General features: G+C 39.6%; 2 protein-coding genes across 2 annotated transcripts in view; one reads left to right on the top strand and one right to left on the bottom strand.

Annotated features, from left to right (window-relative positions):
* Nucleotides 1-24817, bottom strand: part of PLEKHH2 (pleckstrin homology, MyTH4 and FERM domain containing H2) — a 120413-nt gene that overhangs the window by 77545 nt on the left and 18051 nt on the right. The window contains exons 2-7 of the mRNA XM_077749313.1: nucleotides 19130-19192; nucleotides 10470-10619; nucleotides 8997-9080; nucleotides 8085-8166; nucleotides 4835-5020; nucleotides 1246-2210 (exon numbers count right to left, since the gene is read on the bottom strand). Of these exons, the coding sequence (XP_077605439.1) occupies nucleotides 1246-2210; nucleotides 4835-5020; nucleotides 8085-8166; nucleotides 8997-9080; nucleotides 10470-10619; nucleotides 19130-19192 (1530 nt within the window). The remainder of the gene's footprint in view (nucleotides 1-1245; nucleotides 2211-4834; nucleotides 5021-8084; nucleotides 8167-8996; nucleotides 9081-10469; nucleotides 10620-19129; nucleotides 19193-24817) is intronic.
* C1GALT1C1L (C1GALT1 specific chaperone 1 like) lies at nucleotides 21427-22580 on the top strand. Its single transcript, XM_077749185.1, is given in 6 exon segments — nucleotides 21427-21500; nucleotides 21973-22161; nucleotides 22163-22212; nucleotides 22215-22376; nucleotides 22379-22519; nucleotides 22522-22580. Coding segments are annotated over 6 exon segments (675 nt in total).

Here is a 24817-nt window from a genome sequence, read left to right as displayed (position 1 = left end):
AAAAAAAAAAAAAAAAAAAAAAAAAAATCCTGCAGCCCAGATGCTTCTCTGGAGGGCAGAATTTGTGAAGAAAAAGTTAAATCTACAAAACAGATAATTTCACTTTGTTTCAAATATAAGAATATGTTTTGATCTAGTGATGTGTAGATATTCCTATAAAGAATCATACAGTTGATGGGTTAACTATTGCATTAATGCTCAATGTTTCAGTGGAAGAAATGTCAATTGACTCTAGGAAGATGCTTTTGATTAAAGCAATGGATTTATAAGCTCATGAAGAGTAATATTAAATTTCTCTTAAAGCCAATCAAGTAAACGATAAGTACAAAAACTGATGACCAGGGGCACCTGGGTGGCTCAGTGGGTTAAGTGTCCGACTTCGGCTCAGGTCATGATCCTGCGGTTCGTGGGTTCGAGTTCCGCATCAGGCTCTGTGCTGACAGCCAGCCTAGCGCCGGAGCCTGTTTCAGAGTCTGTGTCTCCCTCTCTCTCTGACCCTCCCCTGCTCATGCTGTCTCTCTCTCTCTCTCAAAATAAATATAACATTAAAAAACATTTTTTAAAAAGCCCAACAACAACAAGAAAAACTGATGACCAATAACAGTTAAATGTCCTGGGTCCAAATTCGTCCAAAGTGTCACACAGGTAGGAGGAATACTTCTTCCCCACCCTTGATGTTTCCTTCCATGTGCAGGGAGCTCTAATAACTGAACACTCCGGGCCCCTCTCCAACCATTCATTTCTCCTCCCCCAGGAGGAGGGATGGTTTAATGTGACTGGCAGGCTTAGAAGGAGAAACTGGACATGCAGAGCCTAGCACCTGCCTCACTCCTTTCTCTTGAGAAGTAAAGGCATGCAGGAAACACCATGTGTTCTTTCTCTGGGCTGTAAGCTACCTGAAAGGGGCAGACGTCTAGCAGTCCGGGGCTACCTGAGACTGGATGAATGAATCTAGCGAATTCTGAGTTCAGTATCGGAAAACTCATTTGCCCACCGCCTCTCTATAATGAGTTTTATCAGTAAGAAAGGTAATATTTTGATCTCCCACCTGTCTTTACCTTCCCTTATTTCTCAATTGACTCAGAACTAAGTAGGAAAGGAGAAGAGGAAATGGTACTCTGAACACCGAGACTTTTCAGAACAATCTGGATCTTGAAAAGAAATAGGAGAAGGTGAAAGTAAAATGTAAATTCCGGTTTAAGAAAAAGCCAGCGTGCATGTGTTGCACACAGCAATGTCATTTACCCAAGAGGGAAACCGATGCAGGGGCGGAGTCGGCGGTTTGCTGCACGCTGGCTTCTTGGCTGAGTCACAGCTTTCCTGGTCATCAGAGCACGGGGACTCCAGGGAGTCATAGGAAAACAATCCGTCATCACAACTAGTGTCCATATTCTCTAATATTTCTGTGCTGTCGTCATCAACTAGATCAAGATCTGTTTCCTGAGGTCTGAGAGGCCGGATCATGCTGATGGCATTTCTGTTCGTACCAAACATCCTATCGGAACTTAACTGTGGCTGGCTTAAATGCCTTTTGGCTAGTGCCACGCTTATACTGAAAACATTAGGAATCCTTAACTTTGGGGGTGGCAGGTTTGCTGAGGGCACTAATTGTGTCCCTTTTCCAGGGAGTGAGTTAGGATGCTTCGGAGTCAAAGCTGGGGTCAAAATAGGGCTTGGGGTGTTGGCCTCGCTGGACGAAGATGAATAATCCAGTCTCTGAGACTGAAATTTTTTATTCAGTTCATCCGACGAACTATCATGCTCCTTTGTACCTGATTCAGAACTGCTCATTCCAAGAGGGCAATTCTGAGCTTTCCACTGTGCCTCCTGTTGCCAAGAATACAGCTTCCTGTGTTCTGGTCTCTTTATGCCAAAAGTCTCTTCTTCAAATATGGAACTGCTGTCATCGGAGGCCGTCAGATACGCCTCGCTGCCCATTCTGCTACACTGGACGCCTTCCTCTGACGTGTGGCTGGAAAGGGTGGACGTGTACCTGCACTTGGACCTTCCTTTGCTCCCGCCTTCCTCGTCTGAACTCCAGTCACTCCCCGGAGCCCCAGAATTCTGGGACGTGCCACCATCTGTTGTTGCAAAGCTTGTTCTTGTTTTCCGATTCTGTTCTGAGACACAAGGGGTCTGATGCAATGTTCTCGGACCCCGGGTGTTTTCCTGGATTTGGTTCTCGCCCAACTTTTCTGGAATTTCCATTTCTAGAAAAGCACACATCATATCGGCACGTTGCCTTTAATAATGTCATCTTTCTGTACACGTAGCTTTATGTAACTACACTATAAAAACTGGGATTTTCTTTTTTTTCATTTTTTAATGTTTTATTTATTTTTGAGAGAGAGAGATAGAGACAGCTTGAGCAGGGGCAGGTCAGAGAGAGAGGGAGATACAGAATCTGAAGACAGGCTCCAGGCTCTGAGCTAGCTGTCAGCACAGCCCAACGCGGGGCTCGAACCCACAAACCATGAGATCATGACATGAGCTGATGTTGGACGCTTAACTGACTGAGCCACCCAGCTGCCCCCATTAATTCTATTTTAAAGCAAAGAAAAGGACAGATTCCTTTCAACTATATTTTCAAAATCATCCTAAGTAAATTTAAACATTATAAATACAAACTTATAGTTTAAAAAAAACAAACTTTGTTCCCAGGCTTCAATACATGAAATATGCAAAGCTGTGAAGAAACATAAACACAGAAAAGCCCTCCTCACTCTACTTTTGGTTTAGTCATATCTACAAATGTGTTTTTACAACAAGAACAATGCTTTTTGTTTTTTTTAATATTTTTTATTTATTTCTAGGAGAGAGAGAGAGACAGCGTGAGCAGGGGAGGGTCAGAGAGAGAGGGAGATACAGACTCTGAAACTGGCTCCAGGCTCTGAGCGGGCAGTCAACACAGAGCCCGATGCGGGGCTCGAACCCACAAACCGCGAGATCATGACCTAAGCGAAAGTCGGACGCTTAACTGACTAAGCTACCCAGGCGCCCCAGAACAATGCTTTTTAACAATGTTTTTTTGATATGGTTTATTATTGTTTATCATATAATTAATAAAATGAGCCACGGGCTTCATAAACAGCGAACTAAAAATTTAGATTCAAGAGTGTAAGAGGGGGCACCTGGGTGGCTCAGTCAGTGAAGCGACTGACTTGGGCACAGGTCATGATCTTGCAGTTCGTGAGTTTGAGCCCCCCCATCAGGCTGTCTGCTGTCAGCACAGAGCCCGCTTCGGATCCTGCTTTACCCCTCTCTTTACCCCTTCCCTGCTTACGTGTGCTCCCTCTCTCTCATAAATATATAAACATTAAAAAAAAAAAAGAGTATAAGAGAAACTTTGAAACATAGATATGACCTTAATGACAAGGAAACAGAGGCTGAACAAATAAACTCTATGATTTGGCATCAGGCAATTTGTTAAAGTTGGAAGTGAGCAAGAGCTTCAGGACAGGCACCCCCCACTGCACTGAGCTATACTTAATTAACCATTACAAAGTAGAAAGGAAATTAAAATGACGTCTTGCAAAAGAGGAGAAAATTGCAAGCCACATCACTAAAGCAGGTAGCAGAGGAGAACTCCGATTGGAAAAACATTATGTAGTTTTCAGGATTTTATAACCAAGCACAGAGACAGCTTTTAGGGCTATCGTTTTTCTCCTTTGGAGGAAGGGAGTGGGAACTGAAAAGAGAGAAGATGTAAATTCAAGCCTCTAAAATATTTGGGCAAAGTCACACTACAGGTGGCAAAGCAGCAGCTCACAACAGAGCAAAATTTAAAGGGGGTTATGAACAAAAGAAGGGTAGAAGTCTGCGCACAGGTCCAGGATTTAAACATCTATGCAAATATTTTCATCTTTGAAGCAAAATAGAAAAGGGAAAATCAAAGTAAGTATTCTCCTCTTTGAAGCAAAATGGAAAAGGGAAAATCAAAGCACTCACTGAATTGTCCCCTGGTGTTCTTTTTCTTAAGAAGTTTGCTATGCCATATTTAACTTCATATTTAACATCAGGTAATTTTATTTTATTTTATTTTATTTTTTAATGTTTTATTTATTTCTAGGAGAGAGAGAGAGAGACAGCATGAGCAGGGGAGGGTCAGAGAGAGCAGGAGGCACAGAATCTGAAACAGGCTCCAGGCTCTGAGCTGGCAGTCAGCACAGAGCCCAACGCAGGGCTCGAACCCACGAACCGTGAGATCATGACCTAAGTGAAAGTCAGACGCTTAATCGACTAAGCCACCCAGGTGCCCCCAGGTAATTTTAAAATACTTTAAGTAAACATTGCTCTAATGTGAAACTCAGCTAAAACAAGTACCTTGTAGGTATGACCGTGAACTTCCTAATTTACATATCGCTGCTACCGGGGCACCTGGGTGGCTCAGTAGGTTAAGCACCCAACTCTTGGTTTCGGCTCAGGTCATGATCTCACAGTTTCATGGGTTCAAGGCCTGCATCAGGCTCTGTGCTAGCAACGTGGATTCTCTTTCTCTCCCTCCCCTGCTCACTCTGTCTTCTGTCTCTCTCAAAAATTAATAAATAAAACCTCAAAAAAATTAAATATCACTGCTACCTACTGCAGGAAAAAGTATCAAGAGGGGAAAATCAGTCTCTCCTATGCATTCACGGCAAAGACTTTTAAAACAACATGCAAGATAACTAGCTATACAGATTAAAGGCTGAACTGCCCTTTAAAAATATTTTCATAAAACATCAACTGGTCAAGAAAAAAGAAAGCAAGGAAAATCAAGTTATATTCAGATGAATCTTAGCAAACTATTTTTCCTTTTTAAAAAAGGTCAAATTAGATTCCTCTAATCCATAAATACCTTCTATGTCTTTTCCCTCGGTGTACTCAGGTTCTTTAGATGATATCTTGCTCATTTCCTCAGATTTTACTACTTGAGGAGGACTCCTTGCTCGGGATAAAAAGCACCCAAAGGTCAAACTGCTTAGGCGCTGGCCTTCCGAAAGCTTTGGTGTGGAGACAGTGGATGACTTCTTCTCTTGAACTTCTGCGAGATCATTAATCAAAATCAAGATTGGAATTTTTTATAGCAGTTGATTAAACATGGAAACAAAACATATAAAAATCTGGACAAATCACTCTTTATATGAGAAGAAAGCCTGATGTTCATCTTTATTTATGCACAGCAACATGGAAACCTCAGTGTCTAGCATTACATGCTACTGTTTAAGCCTGTTTATGTATTTTGAATGTTCTAAATATTTTTAACTGCAGAGGGAAAAATACCAAATCCCTTTAAAAGTAGTTCTCAAACAAAAACAAAAACACAGATAAAAACCAGATTGTAAACAAGTAGAGGTTGGTAGCTTCTTACAAATTCATGTATTGGTAAGTAGCAGTCAAGAACTGGTAAAATTTGATTGGGCAGTAATGCTACTAATGGTGAGGAAAAAGGGAATGAGGTCCTGGTTGCCAAGACAACCAATAGAAATTCAGATCATCACTGGGGCAAATACCACATGATCCCTGAACTAACATTTGCTATCTTAGTTTTCAGTTTGCTTCTTCCAAAACAGCAGATAGAGGGGCTTGATCTAAGATGACCACAATATGGTGAGCCTTCATCACTGCTTTAGAGGAAAAAAAGGAGAAGGGGTGGTTTCTAGACAGAGAATTTAGATAGCTCATGGAGTGATTAATCATAGATTTAATCCATCTTAAACCATCTTCTAGGAGTTATAACACCCCTGCTTACAAGACTAAAAGCATGGAGATCCCAGTGATAGTAAGAAATGTTTCCAAAAAAATTAAATTCTTACCTCTGGGAGAGCACCAAAGGGTTAAATTAAATAGCCATTGATAACTGAGTGGAGCATAACAAAAATATCTTTATATCGTGTATTCTTTTGGGTGTATCTTTTATTATTTTCATGTGGAATATTTCTCATAGAACTAATCCATGGTATTTTAATAATCATATATTTGCATATACATTTTTAAAGTCCTGTATTATATCTATATTCTATCTACATAATTGTATCTATTCTTCTCCAATCCGAGCCTAGGCCCCAAGGATTAATACCCCTTAGTCGACAAGACCTAAGAGACTGCCATTGAAGACTAGAATTACAAGCTAAGAGTATCAGGTAAAATATCAGCCTTTTCAGAGTAGGCTTAGCATATTCAATCTGTGTCCATGATTCCATATGTAAATATGGAATTCCAGACCAACTATGTGGACACTGACTTCTCATCATATAGGCGGAGGAAGTGTGTGATAGAAGAAATATGTATATTGGTCTACATCCATGATTCTGGGCACTCAGTTCCTAAAACCCTTGGAATTTCCTAAGTGGTAAGAGCAATAAAAGTGTCTTCTGTTTTCATAACAAGACCTTTCAACCACATCAGAGTTTATGTCGATGAGGTGATTTTTGGAAAGCTCCTAAATAGCCTCAGGATGGGGGCTGGCTGCCCGGGGAACCAACCTTGTGAGTAGAGGGTTGGAACATTCAGCCTCATCCTCCTCCCACCCTACCTCTGACCTCAGGGGAGTGGAGGCTGAAAATGGACTTAATCACCAATGGGCAATGATTTAGTCAGTCAAGTCTACATAATGAAGCCTCCCTAAAAACCCAAAAGGATGGAGAGGATGGGCTTCCAGGTTCATGAACACGGAGGTGCTGGGAGGCTGGTGTTCTCAGAGACAGCATGGAAGACCCGTGCCCCTTCTCCAAGCCTCGCCCTCTACATCTCTTCCATCTGGCTGGTCCTGAGTTATATCTTTTGTAGTAAGCCAGTAATCTAGTAAGTAAACTGTTTGAGTTCTGTGAGCTGCTCTGGCAAATTATCGAACCTGAGGCGGGTCATGGGAACCTCTGATTTATAGCCAGTTTGGCAGAAGTAGGGGTGACAACCAAAATGGTGCCTAATGTGGTGGGGGGTAGTTTTGTGGGACCAAGCCTTTAACCTATAATATCTGATGCTGCCTTCAAGGAGATAATAGCAGAATTGAGTTAGATTCGTAGGACACCCAGGCAGTGTCTTCTGGGAACTAGAGAATTGCTCTGTGTGGGAAAAACCTGCACACACCTCATGTCAGAAGTATTGAGGGAAAAGGAAAACAGGAGCTTTTTCCCTTACAAAAGGAGAGCAGTAAGTATTAACATGCATTAGACAACACAATTTCGTAGGTCTCAAAATCAACAACCTCCCGTAAAACCAGGAAGGCACTATTACCATTGCCATTTTGCTGATGTAAAAAAAAAAATCTAAATCCAGAAATGTAACACAGTTATTAAATTGTAGGGCATTAAAGGTGACATCAAAGCCCATGCACTTCTACCATGCCAGTATTTTTCCAATGCATTCTGTGACACCCCAGAGCTTTGTGGAAATGTCGTAGTGAGTATAAGGAGAGGCATGGGTAAAGCTGAGTCTGCCAAAGTATGGACCCATCCCCTAACACTGCTTTCAGTGTTTTATCAGTGTTTTATCTCTTGAGCGTCTACAGAAAAAAAATACTGTTTTAAAAAGGGTTCGGTTACTAAGTAAGTTTGAAAACCACTAGACTAGCCCAGGGTCTAATAACTCTGTGGATTCACCTTGTCTTCAGCTCAACATGCACTTGATGGCTGCTCACCAGACTAGCATATTAAGAAAATCTCTATCTCTAACTCTATCACCCCTCTTTAGGCTTTGAGGTTGAAAAGAAAGAAAGTTACCCAAAGGATGAAAAAATGCAAAGATCTGTTATTCTTACTACAAAATGTTGCTCAAAATATTCAGGCAATAAGAATTTCAATCACTATTGATCACTGCAATTCAAGTGAATAGAGAAAATAAAATAATTGATGTTTTTTAAAGCAAACGCACCTGAAGTTAAACATTCAAGTTAATATTACCCCTTCTGGGTTATTTCCAATGGTCTAGCTGTGCTGTCTAATATGGACATGTGGCTATTTAAATTAAAATCCATTCAAATGAAATAAAATGTAAAATTCAATTATTTGGTTGTGCTATTTCAGGTGTTCTATTTCAGGTGCTCAGTAGTAAAATTCCATGTAGTCTAATAAACCCAAACTAAGCTATCTTAGTCAAAATACTCATACCTTGTAGTTTTGACTGCATTGTTCTTATCTCTTCAGTTTGATTTTGGTTGATCAAACGAAGATTCTGATTCTCTAATTCCAGCTGAAAGGACATAATCGTATTCTTTTATACAGGAATAACATTTCTAAAATGTACTAATAAATTTTGATATTTTTAAAATGTTACTACCTAATTACATGTAAGCAAGATACAAAAGAAATGATGAGAAAATATCAGATGAATTTATCAACATGGCTATCAACCTAGACAATCATAGTTATCAACCTAGGTAGTTAACTTTTAATATGTATTTTTTCCAGAACTATGACTTATTTATTTATTTACTTATTTTATTTTAAAGAGCACAAGTGCAAGCAGGAGAGGGGGGCAAAGCATCTCAAGCAGGTTCCATGATCGGCATGGAGACCTACAAGGGGCTCAGTCCCACAACCATGAGATCATGACCGGAGCTGAAATCAAGAGTCAGATGCTCAACTGAGCCACCCAGGAACCCCTAGAACTGGGAGTTTGAAAATTCCATGCCTTTCCCACTGTTAAGTGATTTGAAACCAAATTATTTCAGCATTTAATATGCCATATAAACGAATGCGTTTCTTCTCAAGATACTGAACACATTAATTTTATGATATACACATATATTCCATAACTATTTAAAATTAGCTAATTAGAACTAAAACCAACTAATTAGAATGGAGCTACTTAAACTGTTTACTACGAGCTTATCAATATTTTTAATTTTAGAAACACATTGGACATAAACATGAAAGCTACCTGTCTCATGTTTACCAAAAGACAGCAGCACCACCAACTGATCAGAATTTTGTTTCATTAATAATCATCAGATATTCTAATGACTTATCTATTCAAAGGAAATAAAAGGTAAAGAAAGGGCAAAATATAATAATAAATACCTCATTTAATTTAAGTGTTACCCATTCTTTGATCTTAGCTGCTTTCTCTTCTATTATTTTAGCTTCTTGTATCCTTATTTGTTTCTGAAATAACATTCGCAGTTTGTTTAGTTCAAACATAGGCTCAGTGATCTGGATATGTCACATCATAAATATGAAAGACAAGTCCACTTAAAACCTGTTTCCAAGTTAATATATTGACCTTCCAATTACCAAATTGAGTAAAAAATAAAACAACTGTCTAGCAGATATAAAAATAAATGCAAAGGCATATGCAAATATTATTAGTTTAACGACTGCTATTCTCTTTCTCTGAAATAACATACGCTGAAATCCATCCACTGAATTTATCAATAAAGTAAATGATTTCTGGAAATGGTCTCAGGTTTATAGCCAAGGATAATAGGGCAGTGGTTGACCAGGCTAGGGAGAGAAAAATCAGAATCTCCTCTGGAGCATGGTTTGTTTTCCCTCAAATACAAATTTTTATTTATTTATTTTAATACAGCTTTTAAAGATCCAGAAAAAAATGAAATAAAAAAACTCTAGCCCATATTTACCAACCTTAAAATCTGATTATGGTCACAAAACTACAAGAATGTGACTGTCATATAAATCACAGTGGGTGGAGGTGGTGGGTGGTGAAAAGTTAAAAACCACTGACCTAAACAAGTACTGATCCCCAGAGAAATGAAAATAAATGCTTAAGATAAAAAACAATTTAACATATTTAATAATTTCATAGCAGTCATATTTAATGATGCTAAATGATGATTTAAGCAAATGATCCTTATTTTTTATGTCTTAGAGGTTGGGGGAGAGGCGGGGGGGCAGAGAGAGCATCTTAAGCAGGCTCCATGCTCAACATGGAGCCCGTCATGGGGCTTGATCCCATGACCCTGGGATCATGGCCTGAGCCAAAATCAAGAGTTGGACAGTTAACCAACTGAGCCACCCAGGTGCCCCTAAACAAATGATCTTACTACAATTTTTTTCTTCATAAAATCTTAAAATAAACTAGAAACTATACTGAATCTCAAGAAAGTGGTTTAAAAACAGTATACACATTTTTAAACAGAAGGATTAGCATCAAACATACATTTAAAATACAACATTCCATAAATATTCCCAACACCCTAAAAATCTAAGGCAAAGATCTATTTCAAACATTTTACAGACAGAAATGCCTGCTGATAACCTAGTGTTTTCAGGTTAAAACTCTAAAGTTTGCATGTTAAGGAGCACAGTCACATCCCAAAAGTGTTAGATATGGTCTTGAAATCACCCAGCCTCAGAAAGAATGCCATTTTCCCTGTACCTTTCACCAATAAATGTGATTAGACTCCATGAGCTGACCAAATAAGTGAGATTTCTGACCCAAATTTAGAAGTGTGGGTTCTCTCTCTTTAACCTCTGTAACACTGCATTTAAACATGCATGTATTTCGACTGTGATGATCAAATTCTTCCCAACCTGTTCTTCAAGTTGCAGTTCTAAGTTTTGAATAATGTCATCTTTTTCCTGTATTAGGGTCTCCAGATCTTGACACTTTTTATACAACCTTGTCTCTGATTCACTGGTTTGTACGTTAGCTGCTTTTAATTTCTCTTCCATAACTTGTACCTAAATTCAGAGGACAGAAAATTAATATTATGCACGGAATTTTACATTAACATTAAATCATCACAAAAGCAAAATTTTGAACGTTTTAACATATTTAACAATTATAAAGTCTGAAGACAAGTTTGCCAAGTGGTGTTACCTTTGAGGTACAGAGGGCACATGAGAGAGTCTCAGAATATTGCTGTCATCTAAAGTAATGTACATGGTTACTAGAACAATGGTAATATGCAAGGCATTTCATGTGAGTATGGAATCAGAAAGTTTGCAGCCCTCATTTTTTCATAGTTTAACTGAAGTAAGAATATAAAGAAAGCAAGTAGTGAGAGATAAGATTGGATGACGTTGTAGAATGGCACATTTGGGGAAAACAAATTGAACTTAGGTGAAAAAGAAGCACACACATGATGGAAAGGAAAAGGAAAACAAAAGAACTTGAAAGCCTCAAATGATGGAATCACTAAAACTTTTGAAAAGAGCAAACTATGAGAATCAAGATACAGGTAGGAGAGTGCATTCAGTGAGGGTTTCTTGAGTCATTCATTTAACAAACATTCAGTGGAGAGCCGCCAAGTGACGGGTCCTGGGAAGATATCAGTGAATAAAATCTGTCTGCATAGAAATCACATTCTAGTGAGTAAGAGAGATCGTAAGTATAATAAAATGTAAAAATTGTACAGTACACCATACAAGGCGATAAAGGCAATGGGAAAAAATAGAGCAAGACAAAAGAGACTGGTGTGTGACCCGGGGTTGAGTGAAGCCTTAATTTTAATATCTAAGAGGCACTAGCTTCTGCTTGCATCTGTTGCAAAACACATTTGGGCATATGCAATCTTAGAAGGAATGTGTGAAACATTACTGATAGTAAGAAAGAAAATAAAGTACTGGGCACTGTATATTAAGATTTGTATTCCATATGCTCTAAATAGGTAAGAATGTAATTTTTGTAATTTTTACTTAGCTTGCAGGAGGCAAAGAAGAGAAATATGCAAAAGCATTTGAGAAATTAACAATGATAATTTAGGTGAAAAAATCTTACACTGTTAAAAACACATCTGAAAAATCATGATGAATCCACTTAAAGTTCAAAAATACTTAACTAACGAGAGCTTCTAGAAGGAGGGTGTTAAGATGAGTTTGGGTTTTTTTTTTTTTTAAACATGAATACAAGGTCATCTGTGGGTTCACTGTAGAAATGTAAATTCAACTGTAATGCCAAAAGTGTCCTACGTAAATACCACCCAGATATCTGAAAACTATAAAAATAAAAGTAGATTTAAAAATAAAAGAGGGACGCCTGGGTAGCTCGATCGGTTAAGCATCCTACTCTTGATTTGGGCTCAGGTCATGATCTCACAGTTGTGAGTTCAAGCCCCACTGCACTGACAGCGCTGAGTCGGCTTGGGATTCTTTCTTTCTGCCCCTCCTCTCTCTCTCTCTCTCAAAATAAACAAACATTAAAAAAATAAAAATAAAAAATAGGAGGGAAAAACCTGCATTCTACTATCTAACTGATCATTTTAAGTTACCTTAAGATTTATATTTTTAACATGATATAGCAGGCTTTCTGTTGGGAGCAGCAGACCAAAAGGTCAAGGACAAGGGTCTACATCAGAGATGTAATCATGAAAAAGCCAGAGGAGGACACGGGCTCCACAGCAAATACCAAGGATCATTCTTAAGATGGAACACCCAGTTCTGCACGGGGAGCTCTAGAGCTGTTGGAAGCAGAGACCAAGCAAAGAGCAGAGACCAAGTCCAAATGCTAGCTCTTCAGGCACAGAGTAACAGATGATAAACCTGAAGGGGAGCAGAACTGGCTCGCCAAACTGTGCCACTTCGGCATGCTAATTATTTTGAATTAAAGTTACCCGAGGAACAGCTGGTGTAAAAACACTCTGACGCTCCTAAGTCCCCCTCCTGGACCGGGAGGGGAGAAAGCACCCTTATCACCAGAGATAGGGAATTTAAGGGCTGAGAAGGCTGTATAAACACACTTTGTTACTTCTTCACTCATTTCCTACCCCAAGCCCAAACCCCCCTGTCTTGGCAATTCTTCACAATGTATTGTCTTTCTGTCTAAAAGGTATACAAGTTGCCTGCTTTGGTCACTTCCTTGAGTCTCATATTCTTATGAAGCTCCCAGATGTATGAAATTAAACTTGCTTTATTCCTCTTTATCTGTCTTACGTCAATTTAATTATTAGACAAGCCAAAGAACCTAGGAGGGAAGAAGTTGTTCTGCCCCCACAAACCTCAAGAAGAGTAACTGAACAAGAATATAAAGAAGTATTACCAGATCTATACCTATAGGCTCCTTTTATTAAGTAGGAGCAAGCTGCCCTACAAACACTTGGCTGCCCCTTAATATTGTCCTATTACTGGGGTGCCTAGGTGGCTCAGTTGGTTGAACAACTGGCTCTTGGTTTTGGTTCTGGTCCTGATCTTGCAGTTTCGTGAGTTCGAGCCTCACATAGGGCTCTGTGCTGGCAGCGCAGAGCCTGCTTGGGATTCTGTTTCCTCTTTCTCTGACCTTCCCCACTTGCGCTGTCTCAATCTCTCTCAAAATAAATAAAAATAAGCTTAAAAAAATATAAAAATAATGTGTGCCTGGGTGACTCGGTTAGGCATCCGACTTCAGCTCAAGTCATGAACTTGCAGTTCGTGAGTTTGAGCCCTGTATGGGGCTCTGTGCTGAGAGTTTGGAGCCCGGAACCTGCTTCAGATTCTGTCTCCCTCTCTTCCCCCACCCCCACCCCAGGCACACTCCATCTCTCGGTCTCCTAAAAATAAATAAACATTGAAAAAAATTAAAATTAAGAAAATAAAAATGAAAATAAAATTGTCCTATTATTGCTTAAGAAAGTTCTACAGTCCCCAAAAAACAAGGATTTGGGAGTGCTCTTCCCCCCCGAAACATATGTTCAGTCTGAAAGGCATTCTCATTTTATGAATGAATGCTACCGTCAGAGCCCTTTGGATGAATCTTTGCCATGTGCAACTGTATAATTCAACCATTACTTTTAGGTAAACAAAACTTTCCGAGGCAAGAGAAATACTGGCAAAACGGGAAAATCTCTTAGGGAGAGAGATCACAAAGTAGTTTCAGGCAACCTGCTTGCCAAATGGTCTTGTTAGGACCAACTTCCGCAGGATTTACTAACCTTCCTTGCTAATTAGTATGAATAATAGGTCTTCAGAACAGATAGGAGGCCTACAGAAAAACCAGGCAGCCTTTATTTAAAAATAACTCACTACAGGTATACAGAGAATAGCCCAGTTCTTTTTCCATTCACTTGAACCATGTACGATTTGTAACTACTCAGAGACTGGCCAATACCAAACATCTATGAATTCAAATGGTTTGTTAAAGAAACTCTTGGAACTTCTTATGTGCGGATATCCTCTGGTGAAGAATGCCATGCACTTTTAGGCTCCCTTCTTCCTTGTCTTCCAGGAGAGCATCTGGTTACACCCACACACCTCAGCACATGCCTCAGCCATTTTCCCAAAGTCTTTATTTCTTCTGAGGTCCCTGAGTTATTTTTGCAGCAAAGAATTAAACTCAGCAGACTTGGGGTACTTAAACCTTGTACATTCCCAAAAAAAGAACTGGTCCTTGATTAGGTCCTGGAAAAAATAACCTCTGAGCCCTGGTAACATCCTGCCTGATAAGACTCTACATACCTGAGATATTGGGCCACACCAGAACTCCAGATATTTTAGGCCCCGCCCCCTATTCACCCAATGTGTCCTGGGCCACATTGTATTCGTGTGACATGTGCAGGGCTGGAGACTGAGTAGCTAAGGTCAGTCATGCATGCCTTCCCTGTCTGCAAGACTGATACCAACACCACCACCCCACCCCCACTGCCAGAGCAATAAAAATTCTAGACGCCAAGGCTCAGGTGGACTTCCCTGGTTGGCAATACTTAGTATGTTGTCACATACCACTGATGGGGGTCAAGTGCAGCCCTGTGTAACTCCACTGCAAGAGGACAATTGGAAACTCATACCCAGTTTCTCCTAGACTCTGCTCTACATGCATTTTTCCTTTGCTGATTTTTTAAAAACGATTTTTAACGTTTATCCATTTTTGAGAAAGAGATAGAGCGTGAGTAGGGGAGGGTCAGAGAGAGAGGGAGAGACAGATTCCAAAGCAGGCTCTAGGCTCTGAGCTGGTAGCACAGAGCCTGACACGGGGCTTGACCCCACGAGCAGTGAGATCATGACCTGAGCTGGTCGGATGCTTAACGGACTGAGCCACCCTCCTTTGCTGATTTTAATCTGTATCCTGTCACTGTAGTAAATCATAACCATGAGTATCACAGCTTTTCTGAGTTCTGTGAGTCCTTCTGGTGAATCATCGAGCCTTGAGGGTAGCACTGGGTATACCGATACAACTCCTAACGCCGTTTTCCATTTTCCTGCCCACCCTGAAGAAAGCAGGAGCTGCAAATATTGGTCCTGTTGTAATCACCTACACCACTATTTACTGCAAATTAATTAATTATTCTAATCACATCTTTTTGGAGTGGGGAGTGGGAGAGGGGCAGAGAGAGGGGGACAGAGGATCCGAAGCAGGTTCTGCACTGACAGGCTGACAGCAGCAAACCGCGAGATCATGAGCCAAAGTTCAATGGATTGGGCCACCCAGGCGCCCCCCTAGTCACGTTTTAAACACAATTATTTTGGAAATAGTGCTCTAGAATTTATGCAGTGAGGCCAGAACCATTCTCACTGAAGGTGAAAAGGAACAGCACTGGATAAAGTATGTTTCCATGTAACGAACCAAATCATTATGGTCCCAGATATTAGTGTGAATGAGTAGTAATCATTTATTAAGAACCAACTTCACAGAAAGGCATATTAGCTCACATATTAAAATGGTCAGAGGGAACTTTTAAAAACATTTTTGGAGTGTTTATTTTTGAGAGAGAGCAAGCAGGCACATGAGCGGGGGAGGGGCAGAAAGAGAAGCAGCAGAAGGATCCAAAGTGTGCTCTGTGCTGAGAGCCCGATGTGGGGCTCGAACTCACAAACCGTGAGATCAGGACCTGAATTTAGGTCAGACGCTTAATCGGCTGAGCCACCCAGAAGCCCCAAGAGGGAACTTTAAAGTCAAGGTCCTACCAAGTCTGCATCAAACACAGACAAGGAACTGAGACCAGGAGGATGGAATGACAACACAAATTTCTAGAGGGGAAAGTATGTGCCCCTTTTTGATAAGTATAAACTGGTGTAACAGACTGGGATATAAAGCTAATCAGACACTTGAGAATGAATCCTGTGTATCAGTATCTCCCAGATGTGCAATATGCTGCTTCTCCGTCTTCCAGGAATACTCACAAGTACTATGGGATTTACACATTCTGCTTTCAACTACTATAAAAATGTACTACAGTATTAAGAATAACGATTGCCAAGATTTCTCTTGGAAAAGCGTTTGATTTCTTTCTACAGCCAACGTATGTAAGGGTTGTACAGGTAAGGTAATGCCAGTCATTAAAAACAAGGGGGAAAATGCACTACTAAGGTGCAGAGTTAAGCTGGTTTTAGCTGACTACTGCTTTTAGCGGTGAGATGTTCCTTTTTGGTTAATATAAATACAGTTTAAGTCTTAGGCTCTTGCTTACTGACAAAGGACGAGCTGAATTTAAGCAACATAAACAGCAGACAGGGCACAGTCCCATGGAAGCTGTTAAAGATAGCAAAGGATTCAGTTACTCTACATTAATAACATTTACTTAGTTTTGAGAAAGCCAAAAAAAAAAAAAGGTAATATAATCGGTGCATGAAATTCATTTGCTCTCTGTTTATATTTCCTGCAAACTTTTAGAATTATTATGTATGTAATATAGTGTATAACATGTGATATATATATAATGTATAACATGTAATTTATATAATACATAATATACAATGTATAATATATATTATGTACAAGAATACATAATGTAATATAAGGCATCCTTATGTAAGGAAAAAATACCTTCTGAAGCATGACAAAATAGGTATTGAATAGATTTAAAGTGCTGTGACAAAAACAAATACTACAGATTTTGCTAAATTATATAGAAATTTGGGGAGATTTGCAATTCTCTTTATGGGAGGAGAGGTTTGATTTAAGGCCATTTAGCCAATCAAAGTGTCTTTTTGCTGTAAAATGTAGCACACAGAATCAAATAACTTTATACCTGATATCCTAAAAGGACAACTTCAGCGAAGAACTTCTTCCTGTTAGTTTATCAAGATCAGTGGTTGGGCCCTAATAGCTATGAACAGCCATGGCTTGCTTGCTTCCCTTAAATCGGGAATGAGGATTCTTTTTTTTTTTTTTTTCTCTTAAGATCTAGTGAATCACAGAAGAAAACTGCAAAAATCACAGATAAAAATACTTGATTTTTAGAGCTAAACAATTATGCTGCACATATGAATTAAGAATTTTAATTTAAGAAAAGGCAAAACAAAACCATCCTCAGTTTCCTTCTATTTTTCCTGTACTATGAGGTGCTAAAGGGAAGAAAGGGGAGGGAAAGATAGGGAAGAACAGACAGAGAGACAAGCATGGATACAGAAGTAAAGAGAGATGTCACCAAGAAAGGCCAAAGTCAGAAACGGAAAGTAAAGAGATAGACAAGGAAGAGAAGTAAACAAACTGCCAATGTGAGCTGTAGGGTGTCGGGCTAAACAGGCCCATACATACAGAGCTGACAATGGAAAAAGACAAAGACATTTAGTAGAATGACAGTGACATAAACACAGAACATAAGTGACCTTTTATGAGTTTACTGGTGACTACTGGATTTTTATAGCTCTAAGTGGAGGCATTACTAGCTAAACAATATAAAAAACTAAGCACAGTATAGATCTTTACCATTACTACTCATACTTCTACCGATACCTAAATTTGAGGCTTTAAATAATTACTGGTGTGATGATGGTACTAAAGTTGTGATTTTAAGTCTTTATTTCTAGATTAGTTGCTGATATACACAAGGGTGAAATAATATAATGTCTAGGATTTATTTCAAAATAGCTTGGTGTGGAGGTGGAGAAGAATAAAGTGGATGGAAGTACAGATTAGCTTTGAGTTGACTTATTGTTAAAGCTGGTGATGGGAGTCCATTATACTATTTACTCTACTCTTGTACTGGTTGAAATTTGTCATAATAAAATTGTAGTAATTTCTTTTAAGTATAACTATTTTTTAAAGTTTATTTATTTTGAGAGAGAGAGGAAGGGGCAGAGAGTGAGCGACATAGAGAATCCCAAGCAGGCTCCACACTGCAGAGCCAAATGTGCAGCTTGAATTCATGAACTGTGAGATCATGACCTGAGCCAAAATCACGAGTCAGACGCCCAACTGACTGAGCAAACTGGGTGCCCCTGTGTATAACTAATTAAAGAAAATCAAGGATTAGGTTAGATTGGGTTTATTTAGAAATTTATCAGGCTACTGAATCAATCTACTGTACAAGATTAAATCTTTTAGGTGTAAACAAGATTTGGTAGTACTTATGTTGAAGGGAAGAAACATGACAGGTTTAGAGAATGTATAAGAAATTAAATGTATATTTCCTGGAAAAATAATAATTTTGAAAATCCTGACTTGCCTGAATCTGACAAAGATCTTTTCATAAAATGTGAAGCTACGGACTGAGAATAATTAGACAAACTTTAAGGCTTCCTGGTGAGCTAATTGAAAACACTCATTTTAATGTTGGCAAGTCCCAGATAAGGTTAAGTGACTTATCAAAGGTTTGACTTTTCTCCCATATACTATTAACATACTAAGTAAAAATTTTTGTGCATATTTTCCCTAATATAGCTCTAAGCATTTTTCTATATTAGTATGTCTTTTCTAATAATTATTTTTTAATGTTTATTTATTTATTTTGAGAAAGAGAGCACATGCATGTGCACATGCCCCCCATATGCATAGGTGGGGGAGGGGCAGAGAGAAGGAGAGAGAGAATCCAAGCAGGCTCCATGTCATCAGCGCAGAGCCCAATGTGGGGCTTGAACCCACAAACTGTGAAATCATGACCTGAGCTGAGATTAGGAGTCAGATGCTTAAATGACTGAGCCACCCAGGTGCCCCTGTAATAGTTATTGTTAATGGTTGTTAAATATTTCACAGGATGAATATAGTTCACCTATTCATTCTCTTATAATATGACATTCACATTATTTCCAACTTTATAAAAGAAACTGCTATGAACATATTTATATTTAAAACTTCATTATGGTTAGGATTGTCATGAAAGCAGTATTTGTTTTTTTCGGAATTAAGAGAAAACTTCCTAACAGAAGCAATTTTATCCCTTGGGAACCTGTTAAAGGGTGAAATAATGTCAGACTCTCCATTTTCTCTATGGATCTAGCTCACAGAACAGCCAAAGAGATAAAATGTAGAGAAGGGCTGAAGACTATCTTGAGGACTGTTTCGGGCAAAACAAGGTTTATGTTGGCAGAGAGAGAAAAAATTAACTAAAACTATACGCTACCTGTTGAAAAGCTTTTTCCGCTTGCCGCTCAGCATCGATAACTTGTCTCTCAAGCTGTTGCATCTGTAAAGTGAGAAAACAAGAGCTAAAAATTCAGATTTCTCTTCTGAAAGGGACTTAAAAAATCTTGCAATATCATAAGATTCTTTAAGAATATTTAAAGCAGCTTAAAAAAAAGAATATTTAAAGTAGTTTAATGGATATGAATGACATACAATTTATCACATTGAAGGCTCTTTCAGTGCATATTTAAAAATTTAAAAGTTGATCAAATAACATGCCAAATGTTTCATACTTTTAGTAAAATGTAATCTAACCTACATGAGGATTCACCTGTAGGATTTTCTTCATTGACTTACGAGTTACTGGTCAACACATATTAAGAACAGTAATTTAAATCCAAGAGAATAGTAAGACCTCAAATATCATATTTGATCTGTGGATCAAAAAGTCACAAAGATATCAGAAAGTGGTGTAGTCTCACAAGCTCCATAGGTGGCGTGTTTAAGTCAAAGCTCTGGGTCATTTTATTTTTGTTTAATTAATTTGCTTATTTTGAGAGAAACAGAGATAGTATGAACAGAGGACGGACAGAGAGAGGGAAAGAGTGAGAGAGAGGAAGCGAGAAAGAGAGAGAGAGACAGAGAGAGAGAATCCCAAGCAGGCTCCACACTGCCAACACAGATCCAGATGTGGAGCTCGAACTCATGAAACTGAGATCATGACCTGAACTGAAACCAAGAGTCAGATGCTAAACTGACTGAAACACCAAGGCCACCCCAAAAAAATTCTAGCTAGTTTTAATTCTCATACACTGTAGCAGAGTAAAGAGACTCATGTTAACACACATGTGCACATCCACCAAAGTGTAGGGCACAAGAGTAAAAAAAAAAAGAATCTTGGTATTTTTTTTTAAAGTTCTATAGAAAATGAAAACTTCAGAGATTTAACAAATCACAAGAGACTCTTAATGACAGGGAACAAACTAAGGATTGCTGGAGGGGAGGTGGGTGGGAGATGGGTGGTGGATACTAAGCAGGGTACTTGTTTGGATGAGCACTGGGTGTTGTAGGTAAATGATCAATCACTGAAATCTACTCCTGAAACTAATATTGTCCTGCATGTTAACTAACTAAAATTTAAATTTTTAAAAAATATTTTATTTATTTCTGAGAGAGAGAGAGAGAGACAGTGTGAGGAGAGGAGGAGCAGAGAGAGAGGGAGACACAGAATCCAAAGCAGGCTCCAGGCTCTGAGCTGTCAGCACAGAGCCCAATGCAAGGCTCGAACCCACCAACCGTGAGATCATGACCTGAGCTGAAGTCAGACGCTTAACCAACTGAGCCACCCAGGCGCCCCTAAAATTTAAATTTAAAATAGAAAAAAAATGGGGGGAAGTTTGTAGATTTAAAGTAAAATACTGAAATGACTATTATAAGTAAAATAAAGAAAAGCCTTAAAAAAGACCCAGTGCAAATTAACAAAAGAAATGTGTACTAGGTATTGAATACACAACTGCGACATCAAACTCAACTTTAAATTCTTTTTTTTCTGAGTGCTGAAATACGGTCAACGTTACAGCTGTCTGTTGCTCGATTTTTGCTCATTCTCAGTTTCATTGTTGGTTGCTATTCCAGAACTTCCAGCGCACCTCAAACTGCTGCACCCTGGGCCGCCCAAGGGCTGACACGCCTGGCTCCAGCCCCACCCACTTGTCAGAACCACGGAGAAGCGCGCCCCCCCCACCCCCAAGGCTAGAATGTCCCAGCTGGGAGGGCGGCCCTAGCTCCAGATTGGGTGGGGCTGCTGGGACCCGGACCAGGGTGTGTGGGTTTTTTATCTTTTTCTTTTTCTTTTTTTTTTTTTAACCAGTATGCTGCTTGGGAGCATTTACTGCGTTTTGACAACCATGTGGCCAATTAACATTCAACACAGAGGTAAAGACCCTGATCACCATTACCTTCGCCCACCAAACAGAAAAGATTTCTTATATATTTCAGAAGTGCAATGCGTGGATCTTTTTTTTTTTTTTTTAATGTTTTATTTATTTCTAGGAGAGAGAGAGAGACAGCGTGAGTAGGGGAGGGTCAGAGAGAGAGAGAGGGAGTCACAGACCGAAACAGGCTCCAGGCTCTGAGCTGGCAGTCAGCACAGAGCCCGACGCGGCGCTCGAACCCACGATCCGCGAGATCATGACCCAAGCGAAAGTCGGACGCTTAACCAACTAAGCCACCCAGGCGCCCCCGTGGATCTTAATAACAGTATCCGTTGGCTATATCAGCTGTGGAGAATCCAAGATGAGCATTATGAAAAAGACTTGGACCAAACACTGTGACAAAGCAGAACCCTACAGTATTAAAAATGACAGATTGTTAGGTTTTTTAATATTTTTAAAAATGACATGTGGAGGGGTACCTGGGTGGCTTGGTGGGTTAAGTGATGGACTCTTTTCTTAAAAAAATTTTTTTAACGTTTATTTATTTTTGAGACAGAGAGAGACAGAGCATGAGCTGGGGAGGGGTACAGAGATAGGGAGACACAGAATCTGAAACAAGCTCAAGGCTCTGAGCTGTCATAGACAGCAGGGCTCGAACCTACAACTGTGAGATCATGATCTGGGTCGAAGTCGGACACCTAACCCCGACTAAGCCACTCAGGCGCCCCAAGTGATGGACTCTTGACTTCAGCTTAGGCCATGATCTGGGTTCGTAGGATCAAGTCCCCCTCTCCTCCTCCTTGGGCTTATGCTGGCAGCACAGAACCTGCTTAAGATTCTTTCTCTCCCTCTCTTTCTGCCCCTCCCTTGCTTGCACTCTCTCTCTCTCTCTCTCTCAAAATAAATAAATAAAACTTGAAAAAAATGACATGTGAATGCAGATGAGGACAACTTAGAAATATGTCTTTGAAAAGGTCAGTGACAGCTACAACTGGTTCTTTCTTACATGTCCCGCTGCATTTGCGGTCATTGACAATTCAGGGTATTTTCTGTTTACCGGGGCTTTATCACAACCTTTCTCGTTGGGCCACACTATAACATGGCAACCTCCAATACATGACTGTGGAAGGAGAAATTGTCCAGTATAGAATCTGGAAGACAGCCTCTTCAGTAAGTCTGAGAAGTGTGCAGCTTGAAGTGTCATGTGAGAGTTATGTGAAGATATGCAGCCGGCAGTCGGCCTCGAAGAAGCTGGAGTTCTTGCAGAAAATGCAGAGGACTCTGAAGGAAGAGTTGTATTTAATACAAAACCAATGCGCATCTTATTCAAGAGAGCATGTGTAATAATCCTCAGGAAGTAGTACAAGACCGCTCGTCAGACATGGCTATTACTTTTAATGGACTGACACCCAAAAAGACGATAGCGATGATGTATGGTGTGCACTGGCTCAGGGAATTCATTATTTCAACAGCACACCTGTCTTCTTGCCTCCAAATGGTTCAGAAAGTGACTGACGACTCAGGAATAACAGAACCGTGCTGTCCAAAAGCACTTGGAGGGGCGCCGGGGTGGCTCTGTTGGTTGGGCGTCCGACTTCGGCTCCAGTCATGATTTCACGGCTTGTGGGTTCGAGCCCCGCATCGGGCTCTGTGCAGACAGCTAGCTCAGAGCCTGGAGCCTGCTTCAGATTCTGTATCTCCCTTTCTCTCTGACCCTCCCCTGCTGGTGCTGTCTCTCTCTCAGAAATAAATTTAAGAAACATTAAAAAACATAAAAAAACAAAAGCACTTGGAATGTGGATCCACTTGAAGTGTGAATTGAGATGTGTGAGTGTAAAATACACACTTCATTCAATAATACATAATTTGAAAACCAATACAAAAAGTGTAAACTATCTCAGTGATTTTGTATATTGACTCACATTGAAATAATATTTTTAATATGTTGCACTAAATAAATAAAGTATAAAAATCTTTTTCATTTTATTAATTTGTTCAATAGAGAATTTTAAATTACGTATGTGTCTCACATTATATTTCTACTGGATAACAAAAGTGTAAAACATTTCATTGTCACCACGTGTACCAATCTAACTGCCTGTCCACACAGCAGCATCTCAAAGACTATTTATTGCAGGGATGTAACTTCTAGAAGAGGTTTCAAATATTCGGGTGTATAAATAGATATTTCCTAAGTGCATTCTCTGGACCCCATATCATCTTTAATTTTTGTGAAAATATTTCAAACATTTAATAAGCAAGTACTGTTGTCTAAAAGCATTTTGTTGAGTTACGGTTATAGACTGTGGCACTACTTAGAAGCAGTTGGGCAAGCACTGTCTCCAGTCTAGGATATTCTTCTTTTGTTTGTTTGTTTTGTTTGTTTTTGTTTTTTTATAGTTTATTGTCCAGTTAGTTTCCATATAACACCCAGTGTTCATCCCCACAAGTGCCCTCCTCCGTGCCCATCATCCTCCTTTCCCTCCCCCCCACCCCCATCAACCCTGTTTGTTCTCAGCATTCAAGAGTCTCTTAAGGTTTGCCTCCCTCCCTCTCCTTAACTATTTTTCTCCCTTTCCCTCCCCCATGGTTCTCTGTTATGTTTCTCCTGTTCCACATATGAGTGAAAACATATGGTATCTGTCCTTCTCTGCCTGGCTTATTTCACATAGCATTAACACCCTCGAGTTCCATCCACGTTGCTACAAATGGCCAGATTTCATTCTTTCTCATTGTCTAGGATATTCTTTAAACCAAAACCAAACCAAACAAAAACAACAACAACACAACAACAAAAATAAAAAACAACTGGCAGGCATATGCCAACACTACATTCTTCCACTACTGGCAGTAGGCTGACAATCATCACCTCTAAAGCGTAACTACACTATATTTTTAAGGAAAATTCTGCACTCATGGAGACTTAAGCTCGATTTTGAATATCGTTGAGGTTGCCAGGGAAATCCACAAACAAGTTGCTGATCTGTATGTAAAATCTTGCTAGTGAGAAAAAGAAATTATTGACATACCTATTCGAGTGGCCAAATTCCAGACCACTGACAACACCAAATGCTAGTGGATGTGCGTTGAGGATGTGGAGAAACAGGGACTCTCATTCATTGTTCATGGGAATACAAAATCATTTGGTCACTTTGGAAGACAGTTTGGCAGTTTCTTACAAAACTCTTACCATACTCTTAAATATGCTCTTACCATATGATCTGGCAATCGCACTTCTTGGTATCTTTCCAAAGGAACTGAAAACTTATGTCAACACAAAAACTTGCATTCGGATGTTCACATCAGCTTTACTCATAATTGCTAAAACTTGGAAGCAATCAAGATGTCCTTCACTAGGTGAATGGATAAATAAACCACGGTACACCCAGACAATGACATTATTTAACACTAAAAGGAAATGAGCTATGAAGCCATGAGCGGACATGGAGGAAACTTAAATGCATATTATTCAATGAAAGAAGCCAATCTGAAAAGGATGCATATTGTAGGATTCCAATGGAGGTGGGGGATGAATAAACAGGGCACAGAAGCTTTTCAGGGCAGTGGAAATACTCTGTATGATACCCTAGTAATGGATACATTTGTCCAAATCCATGGAATGTACACCAAGAGTGGAATTATGAACTTTGGGTTATTATAATGTACCAATGTAGGTCCATCAGTTTTAACAAAGGTACCACTCTGGTGGGGGGTGTTGGTAATGAGAGAAGCTATGCAGGTGTGGGGCAGGG

Source organism: Crocuta crocuta, unplaced genomic scaffold (assembly GCF_008692635.1).
Source record: "Crocuta crocuta isolate KB4526 unplaced genomic scaffold, BGI_CrCroc_1.0 scaffold118, whole genome shotgun sequence".
Classification (NCBI taxonomy): domain Eukaryota; kingdom Metazoa; phylum Chordata; class Mammalia; order Carnivora; family Hyaenidae; genus Crocuta; species Crocuta crocuta.
This window is presented reverse-complemented; position numbering and strand designations above follow the sequence as displayed.